Source organism: Acinonyx jubatus, chromosome C1, assembly GCF_027475565.1.
Source record: "Acinonyx jubatus isolate Ajub_Pintada_27869175 chromosome C1, VMU_Ajub_asm_v1.0, whole genome shotgun sequence".
Taxonomy (NCBI): Eukaryota; Metazoa; Chordata; class Mammalia; order Carnivora; family Felidae; genus Acinonyx; species Acinonyx jubatus.
In genome coordinates this window covers 103616923-103633043 of record NC_069381.1, presented here as the reverse complement: position 1 = coordinate 103633043, position 16121 = coordinate 103616923, and the positions used below count along the sequence as shown (strand labels likewise).

The 16121-nt window shown below is 44.6% G+C and overlaps 1 protein-coding gene across 2 annotated transcripts; it reads left to right on the top strand.

Annotated features, from left to right (window-relative positions):
- The first annotated feature begins 7214 nt into the window (after positions 1–7214).
- Positions 7215–15739, top strand: ENSA (endosulfine alpha). 2 transcript variants are annotated; one of them, XM_053214758.1, is made up of 4 exons: positions 7215–7417; positions 10417–10542; positions 11829–11995; positions 12655–14123. In XM_053214758.1, exons 1-4 carry the CDS (start codon positions 7361–7363, stop codon positions 12728–12730), a joined length of 426 nt encoding a protein of 141 aa, XP_053070733.1. In that variant the 5' UTR covers positions 7215–7360; the 3' UTR covers positions 12731–14123. The 2 variants fall into 2 exon arrangements, with proteins under 2 accessions (XP_053070733.1, XP_014933373.1); XM_015077887.3 differs by lacking the exon at positions 12655–14123 and adding an exon at positions 14996–15739 and having other exon boundaries at positions 7219–7417.
- The last annotated feature ends 382 nt before the right edge of the window (positions 15740–16121 follow it).

Sequence of the window (16121 nt, the reverse complement as noted above, 5' to 3'; positions counted from 1 at the left end):
TCACCTGAGGCAGAAGAGCCAGGATAGAAGTTTCTTGAATATACCACTAGGGAGCAGAGTAGAGACTGTCTGCCAGGAGGCAGTGGGTGGGGGCTGTTTTTAAAGTGGGGGAGGTAAGGAGATATGGGGACCATGGAATTTTCCCTTGTTTTGGTACCTGTGCCTGGTTGTGAGTAGCCTATTGGTTAGTTAGGGCCTGTGGATATTTTGAGATGGGTCGCCTGATGGGCCTGTCTGTATTCAGTCAACTGGTCAGGCTGTGGACCCTTTGGCCTTGCTCAAGTTTCCATTGTTCAAGCCTGTTACCTAAAAGTGGCCTCTACAAAAAGAAAACTGTGCTTATAACAGGCTTATTGTTCTTCCCTTCTTTATAATGTCTACAGCACAAGGAACAATAAGAAATGTATATACTAGGATTGTTTATACTTCCTGTTCTTTTTATTTCAAACAAAACATTGTTCACATAAGTCATCCTTTATACAGTGTTTCTCAAAACATGGTGCCAAGAGCACTGCACTGAAATCACCTTGTGGGGTGGGGGTGGGGGGTACCTTACGAAAATGTAAGTTCCTAGTAAATCATTCTCTGGGGTTAGAGGCTTAGGAAGTTGCACTTTAAACACAGTCTCCAGGGGCGACTGGGTGGCTCAGTTGGTTGAGCTTCCAACTTTGGCTCAGGTCACGATCTCGCAGTTCGTGAGTTCGAGCCCTGCGTTGGGCTCTGTGCTGGCAGCTCAGAGCCTGGAACCTGCTTTTGAATCTGTGTCTTCCTTTCTCTGCCCCTTTTCCATTCATGCTCTGTCTCTCTCAAAAAATGAATAAACATTAAAAAAATGAATAAACACAGTCTCCAAAAACTTGCATGTCAAAATTTGAGAACACTGCTTGATATTTTATTGCTTGTAATTCGTTCATCCCAAAAATTATTGAGTACTTACAAATTTGGCTCTTATAAGTGCCAAAACTGGCACTTGCTAAGTGCTGACAATAAAAAGTTGTGTAGGACACAATTTCGGCTCCCAAGAACTCACATTTAAGTGAGCAAATAAGGGGCACCTGGGTGGCTCAGTTGGTTGAGCACCTGCCTTTGGCTCAGGTCATGATCTCGCTGTCTGTGCGTTTGAGCCCCGCGTCGGGCTCTGTGCTGACACCTGTTTCAGATTCTGTGTCTCCCTCTCTCTCTGGTCCTCCCCCACTCATGCTCTTGTCTGTCTGTCTCTGCAAAAATAAATAAACTTAAAAAAAAATTTTTTTTAATTTCTGGCTAATGGGTTTTTTGTTTTTGTATAACACTTTAAATACTCTCTTATTGTATGTTTTCTGACATCAAATTTTAACAACTCTAAAAAGGATTCTAATTAAAAGATAAAAATTTTGTTCTTCCCCTTTTCCACAGTTCTTAAAAGAACTGTAGACATATATTCACTCATATGATATTTAAAAATGTTTTACTCTAAATAATAAAAAGATTGTTTTAATGCTGAAACAACTTAGGTAAAACTTATTTTTTTAATATTTTCCTATTATCTATTACATGTGTACATGAATCTCTGTTCCTGTGTCCCCAGTTCTTTCCAAGACTTTGGTCTGTCTGCCTTTTCTCCCCAGTGAGTTCCAATGGAAAGAGAACAGACATGGATGACTGTGTTTTAAGTGAGAAAGGGAGCTATCTCTCCCAGGAAGCAGTACAATTATCTCAGAATGCAAGTCAGACAAAGTGAGGGTCACTTCCTGGCAGAAATCTCCTATTTCTAGCAGTCCAACTCAATGCCATCAGTTTCCTTTATATTCCAAATTGTAAAAAAGTAGATTCAACTTTGGGGGGTGGGATCAAGTACTCCAAAAGAGCTCTTTAAACAGACATGTTCTGTGTAGTTTTTTCCCCCTGAATATCAATAGTCTGTCCACCACTTTGTTTTTCTCAACTTACTTGAACCTCCCTAAGTATAGAGCAAATTTTATCTGAACTTACCTTAGAAACTCAGGAATCTAGGGACTTTTACCCCTTCAGAAGGGTTTCTTTTTTTTTCCTCTTTTTTTCTTTTCTTTTCCTTTCTTTTCTTTGTTTCCTTCCTTCCTTTCTTCCTTCCTTTTTCTTTCTTTCCTCCTTTCTTTCCTTTCTCCTTTCACCTTCTTTCTCCTTTCTTCTTTCCTTCTTTCTTTCCTTCCTTCCTTCTTTCCTTTCTTTCTCTCTTCCTTCCTCTCTTTTCCTTCCTTCCTTCCTTCCTTCCTTCCTTCCTTCCTTCCTTCCTTCCTTCCTTCCTTCCTTCCTTCCTTCCTTCCTTCCCTTTCTTTCCTTTCTCTCTGAGCAGGGGAGATCCAGCGAGGGAGAGAGAGAGAGAATCCCAAGCAGCCCCCACGCTGTCGGTGCAGAGCCTGATGTGGGGCTTGCACTCACGAACTGTGAGATCATGACGCTTAAACCAGCTGAGCCACCCAGGTGCCCCTTCAGATTCTCTTTTGAGCCAGTTTAATACCTTATTAATTCCATCATTTGTGTAAGTTATGATTTTCCTCATAATTTTCTTTTTTTTAATTTTAGAGCTCATACAAGCAGGTGGGGGAGAGGGACAGAGGGAGAAAAAGATAAATTTTTTTTTTTTAAGTTTATCACTTTGAGAGAGCACAAGCAGGAGAGGGGCAGAGGAGGGAGGGGGAGAGATGCTTAACAGACTGAGCCTCCCAGGCGCCCCAACATGTTTTTCCTTTTTTGAAATTTATCTTTAACTGTATTATTTTGATCACTTAGCTCCTTTCCTCAGGCTACACTTCGGGCCAGTTCTAAGAGTATAAGTTTGTTAAGGAGGCAAGGAGATGATAGAGCTTGGTTAATTTCCTAATATTCTCAATTTGGCCCATCAGAGGGTGCTAAGAGACCCAGATATTTCTGCAGTCTCACGGTTTTTGTTTTTGTTTTTATGGCCATTCTTCTGTAGAAAGTAGCTTATGCATTGGCAAGTTGTACAGTGTTATTCCCAGATATCCCATCCCATACTGTAAATATATTTAGGTCCTGACCTGAAACAGACATAAGCAAGAAAAAAACCCCAAAAGGTAAGAAGTTCAGGTCTTCTTCTCTCCTTACTTTCTTCCCTCCAATTGCCTCTTCTTGGATTTGCTTCTCTGTAAATGGCACTTCACTCAGGAACCTGGGATTCATCCTTGGTTCTCTCATCTTTATTCCCCACCTCCGGTATCATTTGTCTCTTCGGCTCCTTCATTTACATGGCTTCTGCCTTTGATCAGGCCTCAAGTCTCACCTGGCCTACCACAAGCAGATGTCCAGCTGGTCTCGCCTTTCCTCCAGTCCACTCTCCACCCAGCTACTCCAGTTAAGTCTTTACAAATCCTGTCTAACAGTACAATTTTCCTGCTTGAAATCAGGTTCCCCTGTGTCCTCATGAAACCCCAACACTTGACTATGACTTACGAGTCTCCTCAGGACCCTGGCAACCTGAACAGCTTCATGGTTTGCTGCTTCCACACAGGTTCCTAGATTAGCCTTATTTATAGACTGTCCTTAGGGAGATTTTCAAAAATACAGATTGGGCTAGCAGGCTCTCTCTCCCCCTAGGAAATTGTTACCCTTGCTATAGTTTCCCTCTCCCTCTTCCATTGTCTTCAGTTACCCTCTAACCTTTTATAAGATAAGGTTGTCCTCTAAATTGTCTTCCTTTCCTCCCCCACCCTCTGCCAATCTCCAACCTTCCTATTCATCCTTAGGGTCTGGGTTCAGGTTCCGCCTTGTCTGAAACATTCCTTGCCCAGCTCAGCTAGAAATGATCTTTTAAACACTTATGAGTACAACCCATTTGGTGTCATACATACTTACCTAATACTGTAGTTTTTCACACAATGTAAGGCACACAATGTGGTGACTTATGTGTTTAAATACATACGTTGGAGACGTATAGCTCATTCCCACCTATGACTATGGGTCACAGTCACCCTGTCCTAACCCCCTTCCCTATCATTATGCTCTGAGACTTCAACATTTGTGACTTCACGTGTGCTTGATTACATCAAAGTCAGTGACTTTATATCCCTGCATATCTACCATCAATTACAATTATAGGCTGGAGCTCATCGTAACCTGCAATTTCTCCACCTTCCTAGATAACACCCTCAAATTCCCCTCACTATGACCTCCTGCTCTTCTGCCTCTTAGCATGCCCACCAAATCTGAGCTTCCTCTGTGTCATGCCCAGTTCTCCATCGCCTTTCTATTCCGTCCTTCCTAGAGAGCCTCGATGCTATGGTCAGGTATTTCAACAAACTGGCAAACCAATATGGACTTCCTCATTGTCTTCCCTCCACTGTTCCTTCTTTACCAGTCCTTTGTCCTTATTAACAGGCTGGCTGTTTTCTCCATATCAAGACAGCCAGGAGTTATTGACCAAAGTCACAAAGCCATGGTGATTAAGACTACTACAAATCCATACCTATCTAATCTTAGATCTTTTAGGAATCATTGCTATTTTCTATAGTGCTGTTTCTACCCCCACCTTTCCTAGATTCTCTATCCCACCCTGCCATCCTTTTTATTCTCAAAAGATTGACTGCAGAAAAGCAAGGACATTCAACGTGACTTCCTTAAATGTTTAACTACTTCAAAATCTCTCTGTACAATTTCCCCTTCAACACATCTGTTTCTCTCCCTCTTGATCTAATGATCTCCCCTGAGACTTTAATTCTTTATCTTCTCTTTAAAATGGATAATTACAGCAGAACCTGGGTGGCTCAGTTCATTAAGTGTCTGATTTCGGCTCAGGTCACGGTCTCACAGTTCAAGCCCTGCATCAGGCTCTACCCTGGCAGTGCAGAGCCTGCTTCGGATTCACTCTCTCTCTCTGCCCCTCCCCCACTCACGCTCTGTGTGTGTGCGTCTCTCTCAAAAATAAATAAACTGAAACAAAACAAATTACCTTTTTAGTTTCTCTCAATTAGCCTCTTGCCCTTTTCTGAAAACATGCTTGAATCGTGTCTGTTTTCCCAAAAAGAAAACAGAGTTCTGCCTCCTTTTCATTATTCTAATTCCTTCCTCTGCTTTACTGTTGAATATTGCTATCACTTCCTCACTCTTTAACTGCATGCAATTTTGTCCCCTCCATCTTCAACTTCTGTCACTTTTTTCCTGGTTCTTCTCCTTACCCCTCTGATCATTTGTGTCTGTGTCCCTTGCCAACTTTTATCCAGTTTTCCATCTTGGGACTCTTTTTCATTCTCCTTAGGTGATCTCATCTACTTCCACAACTTTACTTACATTTACATGAAGAAGTCCAAGTTTTGCTCATAGTGACCTTCTACTTTTCTCCCAAACTCTAGGTCTACATTTCCTAGACCTCTAAAATGGTAGCTATGTTGGAGATCTCGGGTCATTTATCCAAAGGCTTCATTGCCTGGATAACTCCACCAAATGGCCCATTTGTCTTAAAAAGTCAATGTTCTCAAAGCTGAACTCCTCATTTTCTGTTTCCAATTCCATTCTCATATTGACTTCTCTTCTTGAATTATTTCTGCAGATATTACCCTGAAGCACATGGCTGCCTCATTCCCTGTATTCACTCAGCTGTGAATCTCATAGACACAGACTTTCTCAATTAGGTTCACAGTTTTCTATAAACTACATTTCTAGGTTAAATCCCAATTCTCTTCCACCTAGAGTATTGTAGTGCACTCCTGGCTAGACTGCCACTTCTAGGGTCTTTCTGCATGGAATTCTGAATTATTTTTATTCATTATCTCCAAATGAATCTTCCTAAAGGGGAAGTTCTGATCTGTCCACTCTCTGGCCTAAAAACCTTAAATGTCTCTCTCATGGATTACTAAATTATTCACAAGTGCCTTATCCTGGCATTCAAAGCCCTCCATGTTCTGCACTCGATTCTATTTTTCTAGCCTTTGTGTTGCACCTAACACCTGGAATACCCTTCCTTCACCTTTACCCAGAAAACTGCTGAGTTCTTTAAAACTTATCTCAGGGAGACCTGGCTAATTCAGTCACAAGCTGGTTGATGAGTTTGAGTCTCACGTTGAATGTAGAGTTTACTTGAATAAAAAACAAAACAAAAAAAACCTTATTTCAAGTGCCACCCCCCACCCCATGAAGTCTTTTTTTTTCTTGGTCACAGGTGGTAGGGAATCTAAACTGAATATGACTCTTCCTACGAACCCCTATAACACTTTATTAACACTTTTATTTCAATGCTTACCAGATTTTGCCTGGTATAATTGCATATTACAGTGCTTCTCAGACTTTTCCAGAAGTACACCTAATTATACAAAAAAATGAACAGATAGCCCCAAGGCTGTCACAAGAAGCTGCCTGGAAAATTAAACTTTAGTATGAATTTTGCAGTGTTATTGGTATTAAACTAATGTTTGTTTTTAATATAAAAATGTGGACTTACACTCCAGGAGGATGTGTCTACTTAATCTGAGGGTACACCTGGCACACTGTGAAACCCCTCCCCACATGTCTATTAAGCTAAGAGCAGAGACTGTCTTATTCTATACGTACCGCCGTAAAACTAATATATTACCATCTACACACTGACGCTCAAGAAATACTGTTGAACTGTGACTCAGGATACGTTAACTGGTGTTAACTGTATTTACTGTTTACCATGTACCTGGAACTGTGGTCTCCGTTTCAAGGAACTTAGTCTCCATGGGCTGACCCTGAACAAGTAAAAAACTGTACAGAAGTGTTAAATCATGGAACGTAAAGCCTTCTGTGCAAGACAACTTGGTTTGGGGTCCCAGTCTCTCCGCTCCAAACACCAAGTACATACATGGCAACAGTGTTGAGTACCAATTTAAGGTATACTCTGACTTCCAAATTATTTTCTGAAGATTGAGAGTTTTCTGCTAACACTGCACAAAGCTTAATCCTCTTTATCTGCAAATGAAAGGTTCCCATCTTTTCGCTCTCCAGTTTGAAGCTCAGCAAAGCCTTCTGGGTGCCGGGCCGTAGACAGAAAAAAGTCTCGTCCCACCAAAGGAGCAAAAATGCCAAAGCTAGCTGCGCCGCCCGCTAACACCCCCACGGGCTCCCAATTGGTCCTCGGAGCTCACTCTCTGTCCACATTGGTGTTCCAGCTTGCCTGTCGCCTTCAAAGAACCCACCTCTAGCCAGCGACTATTGGCAGATCGTTACGTCATTGCCCTATCTACCTCACTCCCATTGGCTCCCATAGGAAGGGGCGGCCATAACGTCACAGGCAGGGGCCGCCATTTTGACTGAGCAACCCTAGTGACAGGAGCCGAAGAAGCAGCGCAGGTTGTCCCCGTTTCCCCTCCCCCTTCCCTTCTCCGGTTGACTTCCCGGGCCCCCTACACTTCACAGGCCTGGTCCCGCCATGTCCCAGAAACAAGAAGAGGAGAACCCTGCGGAGGAGACCGGCGAGGAGAAGCAGGTGAAATGGAGGGGGTGCGGGCCGGCGAGCTGGGGGCGACCGTGATGGGGCGGGAGACGGTCTCCCACCAGTGCGGATTGGTCGCCATGGTCTCAGGCTCTGCAGGGGTTGGCCACTTCTTGCGTCACGCAGGGTGAGCTTTAACACAGCTTGCAGCTCTGGGGCTGGTTAGTTGGGCCCGTTGTCAGTCAGTGCCTTACTCTTTCTGATTGGCCAATAGGCCTACTGCTCAACACATTGAAAAGGTGCTATCATTGGCCAAGCTTGGGTGCGGGGCGGGTGCTTGGAAAGACTGGGTGAATGAAAGGGGGCAGGTGGTCCTGAGAAGCGATGTGTGTTATTGGTAGAGGGGGGTAAAAGGCCCAGCAGCTAGGTGGGTTCCCTATCAGAAGGATACAGGTGGAAGTAGAGACGATTAAGAAGGACCAGCATTGGGCGAAGGGAGAAGTAATTATTAATCATGGCTACTTTAAGGCGGCAACTTTCTCAAGAGACCTATTTTGACGGTTGGGGTCCCACTGTTCCCCAGCCTCAATTGGGAACTAACAGGACTGAAGAGGACTAGAGATCCATAAAGCATAATGGAGATTAAACCTAGGAAAGACACGAAAGGAATCGTGACAAGAGAGACTCCACCCTATTTCCACCACGACCCCGACTTCCAAGGCAATGGGACTTAGTTCACCCACAATTCTGTGATGAAAACACCCCAAATAAACCTCTTCTTGGGGCTTGTATTTGACTTACAACATTTAGTACTGGGCTCAGGGCGTTGTGAAAGGCACCTGATATATGTGCCAGATTTTCAAGGGAAGGGAATATAATTACATTAAAAAGAGATACAAATTGCCTTAGGTCTTTTCTTTCTTTTCTCTTCCTTTCTTTCTTAGGTCTTCCCTCCCTCCCTCCCTTCCTTCCTTCCTTCCTTCCTTCCTTCCTGCCTCCCGCAGGGGAGGCACTTGTGAGCGGGGGAGAGGCAGAGATAGGAGGGACAGAGGATCTGAAACAGGCTCTGTGCTGACAGCAGAGAGCTTGATGCGGAGCTCGAACCCACTAACCGTAAGATCATGACCTGAGCAGAAGTCAGGCGCTTAACCTACTGAGCCACCCAGGCGCCCCTAGGTCCTTTTTTAAATAATTTTTTTAACATTTATTTTTTTGAGAGGAGTGGGGAGGGGCAGAAGGAGAGGGAGACACAGTATCCGAAGCAGGCCCCAGGCTCCAGGCTGTCAGCACAGAGTCCCACGCGGGTCTCAAACCCATGGACCACGAGATCATGACCTGAACCGAAGTCGGACACTTAATCGACTGAGCCACCCAGGCACCCCCTTAGGTCCTTTTTTAAAAAATGTTTTTTAATTCATTTATTTTGAGAGAAAGAGGGAGAGGGGATCCCAAGCAGGCTCCTTAGTCAGTGCAGAGCCCAACTCAGGGCTTGAACTCACAAACCATGAGATCATGACCTGAGCAGAAACCAAGAGTCAAATGTTTAACCAACTGAGCCACCCAGGCACCCCGGCTTTAGGTCCCTTTAAAAAGTCACTAAAGAAAAGGGCATTGGGGCCCACAAAAACAAGAAGAGAGTAATAACTACGGTGAGAGCCCCTGCAAGCCAATTCCAAGTTCTTGGCATGTTCCCTAAACGTCCATCACTTGCCCCACTGGGGAAGGTGTTGACCTTTTGGCAAAAACTGTGGGTAAATACTAGTGAACCTCCTGTGTCTTAATTTTCTTGAGGTTAAAAATAGTGTCATTTTTATCTCTTTACCTGTTACCTTCCTACCTAAGGTTTATGGAAATGCTGAAGCAACGTTGTTCCTTTATTAAGGTAGAGACATTTGGAGAAGGCCACATAGCTCAGAGAGGCTTAAATCAGATGACTGCCTTAGACTTGGGGTAAAAGGGAACATCTCAGCAGAATTATCCCCTTTGATTTCCTGTTTGACCTGTACTGTGTGTTAGGGATAGCCAGGGAAGTTTCCTACTCCTCTTGGATCACCAGAAGCCCTAGTTAGCTCTTTTCTTTCTTTCCTAGCTCCTTTGCTGAATAAGCTATGGTTTGCTCTTGATTGAAAAATTGTGTTTAGGTACTATTTTTAACTCCAAGTCACTGAAGTGGTTCCTTAAGCGTAGTGTGAGAAGCAGAGAGTGTGTGTGTGTGTGTTTTCTCACAATACAGTTATCTTGAGCTTTAAAGATTTGAACAAAAGTCTAGGTTTGTTTAGGAGCAGGGTAGAGACAGTATATTCACAAGAGGGTAGATTTCCAGGAAAAGTTGATAGTATAAAGTTACTAGGGGCTCCTGGGTTGCTCAGTTGGTTATGCGTCCCATGACTTCAGGTCACATTCTTATGGTTTGTGGGTTCGAGCCCCGCGTCAGGCTTTGTGCTGACAGCTCGGAGCCTGGAGGCTGCTTCGGATTCTGTGTCTCCCTCTCTCTCTGCCCCTAACCCCCTCACACTCTGTCTCTCTCAAAAATAAATAAACATTAAAAAATTCTAGATATTAGAAGGGTTGCTTCCCAATTTTTTTTTTAAGTTTATTTATTTATGGGGCACCTGGGTGGCTCAGTAGTTTAAACGTCTGACTTGGGCTCAGGTCGGCTCACCATTCGTGAGTTCAAGCCCCGCATCAGGCCCTCTGCTCTCAGCGCAGAGTCGCTTTGGATCCTCTGTCTCCCTTTCTCTCCTGCCCCTCCCCTGCTCTGGGGCATGTGCACACTCACTCACTCACTCACATGCTCTCTTAAAAATAAAAACTTTTTTTTTTTTTTAGGTTTATTTTGAGAGAGACATAGTGTGAGTGGGAGAGGGACACAGAGAGAGAGAGACAAGACAGAGAGAATCCCCAGGCAGGCCCCGAACTATCAGTACAAAGCCCAATGCGGAGCTCAGGCTCACAAACCATGAGATCATGACCTGAGCCACTTAACTGACTGAGCCACCCAGGTGCCCTTGCTTCTCAATTTTTAATTTAATTGGCCCATTTGTTTCCTCCAGGACACACAGGAGAAAGAAGGTATTCTCCCTGAGAGAGCTGAGGAGGCAAAGCTAAAGGCCAAATATCCAAGCCTAGGACAAAAGCCTGGAGGCTCCGACTTCCTCATGAAGAGACTCCAGAAAGGGGTATGGGACCCAATCTCTTATCCTCTTACTGGAGCCAAAAGGGTCTTTAGGGATAAGATCTGTAGAGCCTCTTGTGAATGTTTATCCAGAGGTTCTGCTATTGGGCAGTAGTAGAGAGGAATTAAAAACTTGTAAAGAGCGAGGCAAATTATTGTAAATCCCTAATATGGTATCATACAGGGTATGAAGGCTTAATGTTGAGACATTTGGATGTGGGGGGCATTGGAGGATTGGGGGAAGGAAGGATGTTAGAAACTGAAATGCTGACTCCCCTAGGCATTTGTCTGTTTAAATGGTGGGAGTTTTAGGACTGCACTTTTTAAGATTAGAGCTAAGTTTTGGGGTGCATGATTTCAAAAAAAAGATCAAACCATCTGTCCTATAGATTTCTTCAGCTTGAAATGAATAGCTTTCTTCAGACCCTTGAAATTAGCACCAGCCATTAACTGTGCTCTCTCAAGAGACTTATTTTTCCATCCGGAGTGGTGGTCCTCACCAAGGGAGGGTCTGCTTTCATAGCCATCTAGCTCCCAATCAGGTTTCTCAGTCCCCGTAGGTACCTGAAGCTAATTGAGAGATTGTAAGGCAGTAAACTGCCTAAGGGCGTTCCCAGGTGTGGATGAAATAGACGGTGAAACAGATCCCTGTGGAGAATCCTAGTTATTGAGTCTTAGGCACAGATGATGATGTGATGCTGATTTGCAGTTTACCTTGCTGCAGGCAAGGCAGGCGTGGGCAGGCTGTCATAGCCATGGAACATGTGTGGGAGCAGTGGGAGTCAGAGGAAAAGTACATTATCCTCATGAACAAACCATTTCTATTCATGGTCTGAGGGAATCATTTTTAATTTTGAGGTTGTAGGCTTGAGGTTGATCTCCTGCTGATTGCTAGGATAGCTCCAGATTGACACTTCTGTATGTCTTGTTAATTTCCCCAGGACCAAGCCCATTGGAGACTAATAGGTCCTCAGTAAGCCTTAATGAATAGTCAGTAATTTGGTTGAACCATCCTGTATTGATGGGTGTATAAAGGATGTAGGGGTTATCTCTTTGCTCATAAAATGTCTACTGTAGCTAGGAAACTGCCTACAACCTGAAATGTCAGAACACATTGGAGACAAGACATAAGTACATGTAATTAATGCTAAACTATTTGTGTAATGAGGTTAATCAAGGAAGACTGGAAAAATCTAAGCATTGATGAGGGTTTATAATGGATGTGGGTCTCCTTGCTTTCGAGGAAGGCCAGAGTTCCTCACTCACCTAAACATCCCTCTTGTCTCCTAGCAAAAGTACTTTGACTCAGGAGACTACAACATGGCCAAAGCCAAGATGAAGAACAAGCAGCTGCCAAGTGCAGGACCGGACAAGAATCTGGTGACTGGTGACCACATCCCCACCCCACAGGACCTGCCCCAGAGAAAGTCCTCACTCGTCACCAGCAAGCTTGCGGGGTAACCTGGGCCCCCCCTTCTCTCCCCTTCCTCACCCACTGGACTTTAATATATCATAGGCAGGGATGAAATGAGCACCTAGTTAGATCTTCTCAGCTTGCTAGCCAGAAATGACTGTGATTCTCCTGGGGGCTGCTGAGAAGGTGATGTGGGTTGAAAAGGGGCTCTGAGTTCATTTCTTTGATTAAATTGAGATTTTCGCACCCTCACTGTAGCCCAGGTAGAGGCCCAGAAATAAGAGACTAGGATTGGATAATGCTGCAAATGCTCTTTTTCTTTTGTATGAGAAACTGGGGAGATGTGATTTCTCCTTTTGGAAGAGAATATCCCAAAATTGGTTAGGCTAAGCCTTGGGAATAATATGGTAGATTTCCATCTAGAAGCTAATCTGACATAGCTGGGAAAGGTAGACTGAATGAGATCTGTTTTCTGTGCTTCTAAGTGTTTTTTCCCTTAGGCTGCTATTGCTTTGTGTTTCCATTGTGTCAGGTTTAGAGAACCCTCAAAAAGAAAAACTGATTTGCTTGCCTAAAACTACAGTGCCCACCTAACCTCCCTTACTCAGTGAGTGTCTCTTACAGGTTGCCGTGGCTCTTAAATAATGTAAAGATTGGAGAACTTCATTCACATGAAATGGGCACCTTCTCTCTCTCTTCCAGCATGTTGCTTTCGAAAATATCATGGGATAGTGGAAAGATTCGCACTGGCTTTGGAGTCAAGATATCTGGGTTTTAGTTGCACTCCATCTCAGCAGAACTGATATGTAACCTTGGTCATTTAACCTCTGTGGATTTCTATTTCCTCATCTGTAAAAGAGCTGAATATAGATAAGATGGGTTAGAATTTTAAAATCCTGTAACTGCCAGCTGAAAAAAAGTCTGTGCTATTCATTGTAAAACTAAGTGAGGAAGGCCTGTGGGTGAGCCTACAAAGGGGAACCATTAGAGGACTACATGGGGAGAGAGGAAGTTGAGATTTGGGGATTATAAATTCAGGCAAGAGGGCCTCATAAGTATCATGGACTTAAGGCCAAGGGAAAAGTTCTAAGAAGCTAGCTTCTATGGAAGCTTCTTGCCTCTACCCCCACCCATTTTCCTGGCCCCCAGTCTGGGCCTTTGCTGCTAAAAAGCTGCTCTGGGAGCCAGGCTGCAGGCCTGAGGACACGTGCTTAGTCACGCACATGTAGAGTCCCATGTTTCAGATGTGATCAGATGCCAGGCGTACTGCTAAGGAGACCAGAAAAAAAGGGGCAAACTGAGCCAGCCTCCAGGCCTCGGTACTGTGGTGGGGCTGGAGCAGCAGGTTCCTAGGAGATGATTCACCGTGGAGGAAGCTGGTGGAGGAAGATGGTCAGGGGGCAAGAAATGGAGCACTGATAAATCTCTGCCTTCCTAGGGCTCAGTAACTCAGCTCTTGTGGGATGAGCAGCAGCAGTGGAGATTCAAGAGCAGATGGAGGAGAGGGGTGCAGGTGACCAGCGTCTTCAGTCTGCTTATCACTAGCTTGGCCTGAATCCTACTGCTGGTTATGACAGAGAGGGCCAGGGCAACAACTAACTGTTTAAGAGGACAAGATTCTGTAATTCTCTCTTGCCCTCTCACCTCACAAATCCTAATACATCAAACCTTTGGGCTGATGAGAATGACCCGTGGTGCCTGGCTGGCTCAGTCGGAAGAGCATGCGCGAGTTCGAGCCCCATGTGGGGTGTAGAGAGTACTTAAATAAAACTTAAAAAAAAGAAAAGATTTAGCAGGAGAATGACCATGAACTTGCTGGTGCACATGCAGAGTGATTGGCAGGTGTGTATACTCCTTTCCTGACCAGCCATTCACTTTTCAGGCAGTCACTCAGATGGGGTAGGAGAGAGTTGGTGAGGAAGGAATGGAGAGAGCAGGATCCCTGGATTTCCTGGCCCCCAAACTCCTTGACTGTCACTTGTAATTGTATATAATTTTTGTGTTTCTTGCTTCATTCCTCATGCTGTCTTCCTTAGTCTAAAGTCCTTGTGGGAAGGGGAAAATGCTGAACATCCTTGTATAGTTTCCTCAACTGTCCCAGCCATGTTGTACATAGATATGTCATGTTATTATATATATAAATATATATATAATTTTGTACGTTTTCTTCATCTCCGATCTTCTCGAATTTTGTACTTTTTTCTTTTCTGTCTCAGCTGCTTTCTCTATTGGTCATTTGAATCTTCAAGACAGAGGTCACAAGTCTGGTTTTTAGGAAGGAATAGAAAAAATAGGGAAATCAGAAAACTGTTGATCTTGCTCTTTCTCTACCTGGTCATCTTCAAGGATAAGAAACAAAGAAACAAGCTACATTTTGTATTTGCCACCTATTTCCACAGCATGAAATACATCACGTCCATGGCAAAGAAGGGTCATTCCCAAATCCAGATCCAAATTGCTTTGATTAAACCTAGATTATTAAATCCACTCAGAACAACACGTGTGTTGTCTGGCCGTGGACTACCTGCTGTCACCACCTCATCGCTCTTAGCCCCCGTCAGTCTCTGCTGCTGCGTACAGCTGACTGTGGCCATGCCTGTGAAACCAAGCCTGCTCTCTAAGCCAGGCAGCTTATGCCCCTGCAAACCTCCAGTTATTGTGATCTTTGTCTAAAGAATTTTCTGTATTGCTTTCATGGGTATCTCCAAAAAGGTAAAGAACACTTTTTGTGGATAGAAAAAAACTGAAATTCCCTCCCCACCACCACCACCACCCTTCTCCCTCTCCCTCCCTCTCTCCCTCTCCTCCCCTCCCCCTTCTCTCCCCTCCCCCTTCTCTTCTCTCTTCTCTACCTCTCTCTCCTTCTCTCTCCCTTCCCCCCTCCCTCCCCAGCTCTCTGTGGATCAGATTCAGGCATGTGCCAGGTAGCCTAATGATTGTTAAGTGTGGAAGAGTCATGGGGTAGGGACTGGGATGGAACTTCGAATTTTTTCCCTTATTACTTGACAGTGTTTTCTTTTTCTTCTTCTGTGTTCGTCCGCAGTGGCCAAGTTGAATGATGCTGCCCGGGGCTCCGCCAGATCCTGAGACGCTGCCCTCCTGGGTCCTGTGCTGGCTCCTGCCCCTCCCTGCTTTGGCAGCCAGGGGTCAGGAGGTGGCTCGGGTGCGGGCTGGAGAGGCAGAAGCCCCTGCCCGTCGGTGTCCCAGCGCATGGAGCCCCTTGGGCTGAGCACCAAGACCCTGAACCTTTTTTGTTTTACCTTTTTTCCAAATAATTGTTGGGAGAAATCTCAGTGAAATCCTGGGGGGTGGGGTGGGGGGGTTGTGAGAGGGTGGGATGGGAAATTTGTGGGGGATATGAAATAGGACTTGGAGTTGATAAAAACATTCCTGACTATCTTCCTTCCCAACCATGTGGCTGGTGTGGGATGGGTGTAAGGGGGAGGGGTGGAGCAGATTCCAGATGAAGAGTTCTGATTCAGCTCTGTAGAAAAATGCCTTGTTTGCTTGGATGTGGCTGGGGACCTGGGGTCAGATAAAAGAAACTGTCCATCTAAAGATGACAGAAGCAAACAACCCCTCTGGTCCCGCAGAGCAAGCTGAGAACCCAGTGTTAATTGTTCATTTTAAAAAGTGCTGTCCTTGAAATAGATTTGCTGTGGGGAAAAGGGCAGTGAGTGTGGGGAAAGGGGCCATGAGCGTGGGGAGCCCCACAGAGCCCAGGGGACTTTTTGAGTATTTGAAATAAAAAAAAAAAAAAAAGAAGATGACCCACAAAAAAACACAACCCAGAAATATTCTGAAGCAGTTGGTGTGTTTTATTGGGGTTTGGGGAAAGGGAAGAAAATGAAACTGAAGACAGCATTCAGGGGAGAAGCTGGTATGGGGCCCTGAGTTTTAAGGAACAGGGGCCCTTAATACAGGATGTGACTGGGCTTGCCGCTTCCATCACTCAGGGAGAGGGAACAGGGATATTGGCGTATAGATCAGGGCTTTTCTGGACTCCTGTCCATCCCTTTTGTTTGTGTAGCTAGTGTAGAAGATGTGTCAACCTCGGGTTTTGGTTCACAAAATAAGGAATCTGATCTAGTTTATTAACACCTAGAGCTTAGTATAGGCTAAGCAAAAAAGGAAGCCCACTCTTCCTTTTCCCTTTTAGTCTTCCATTC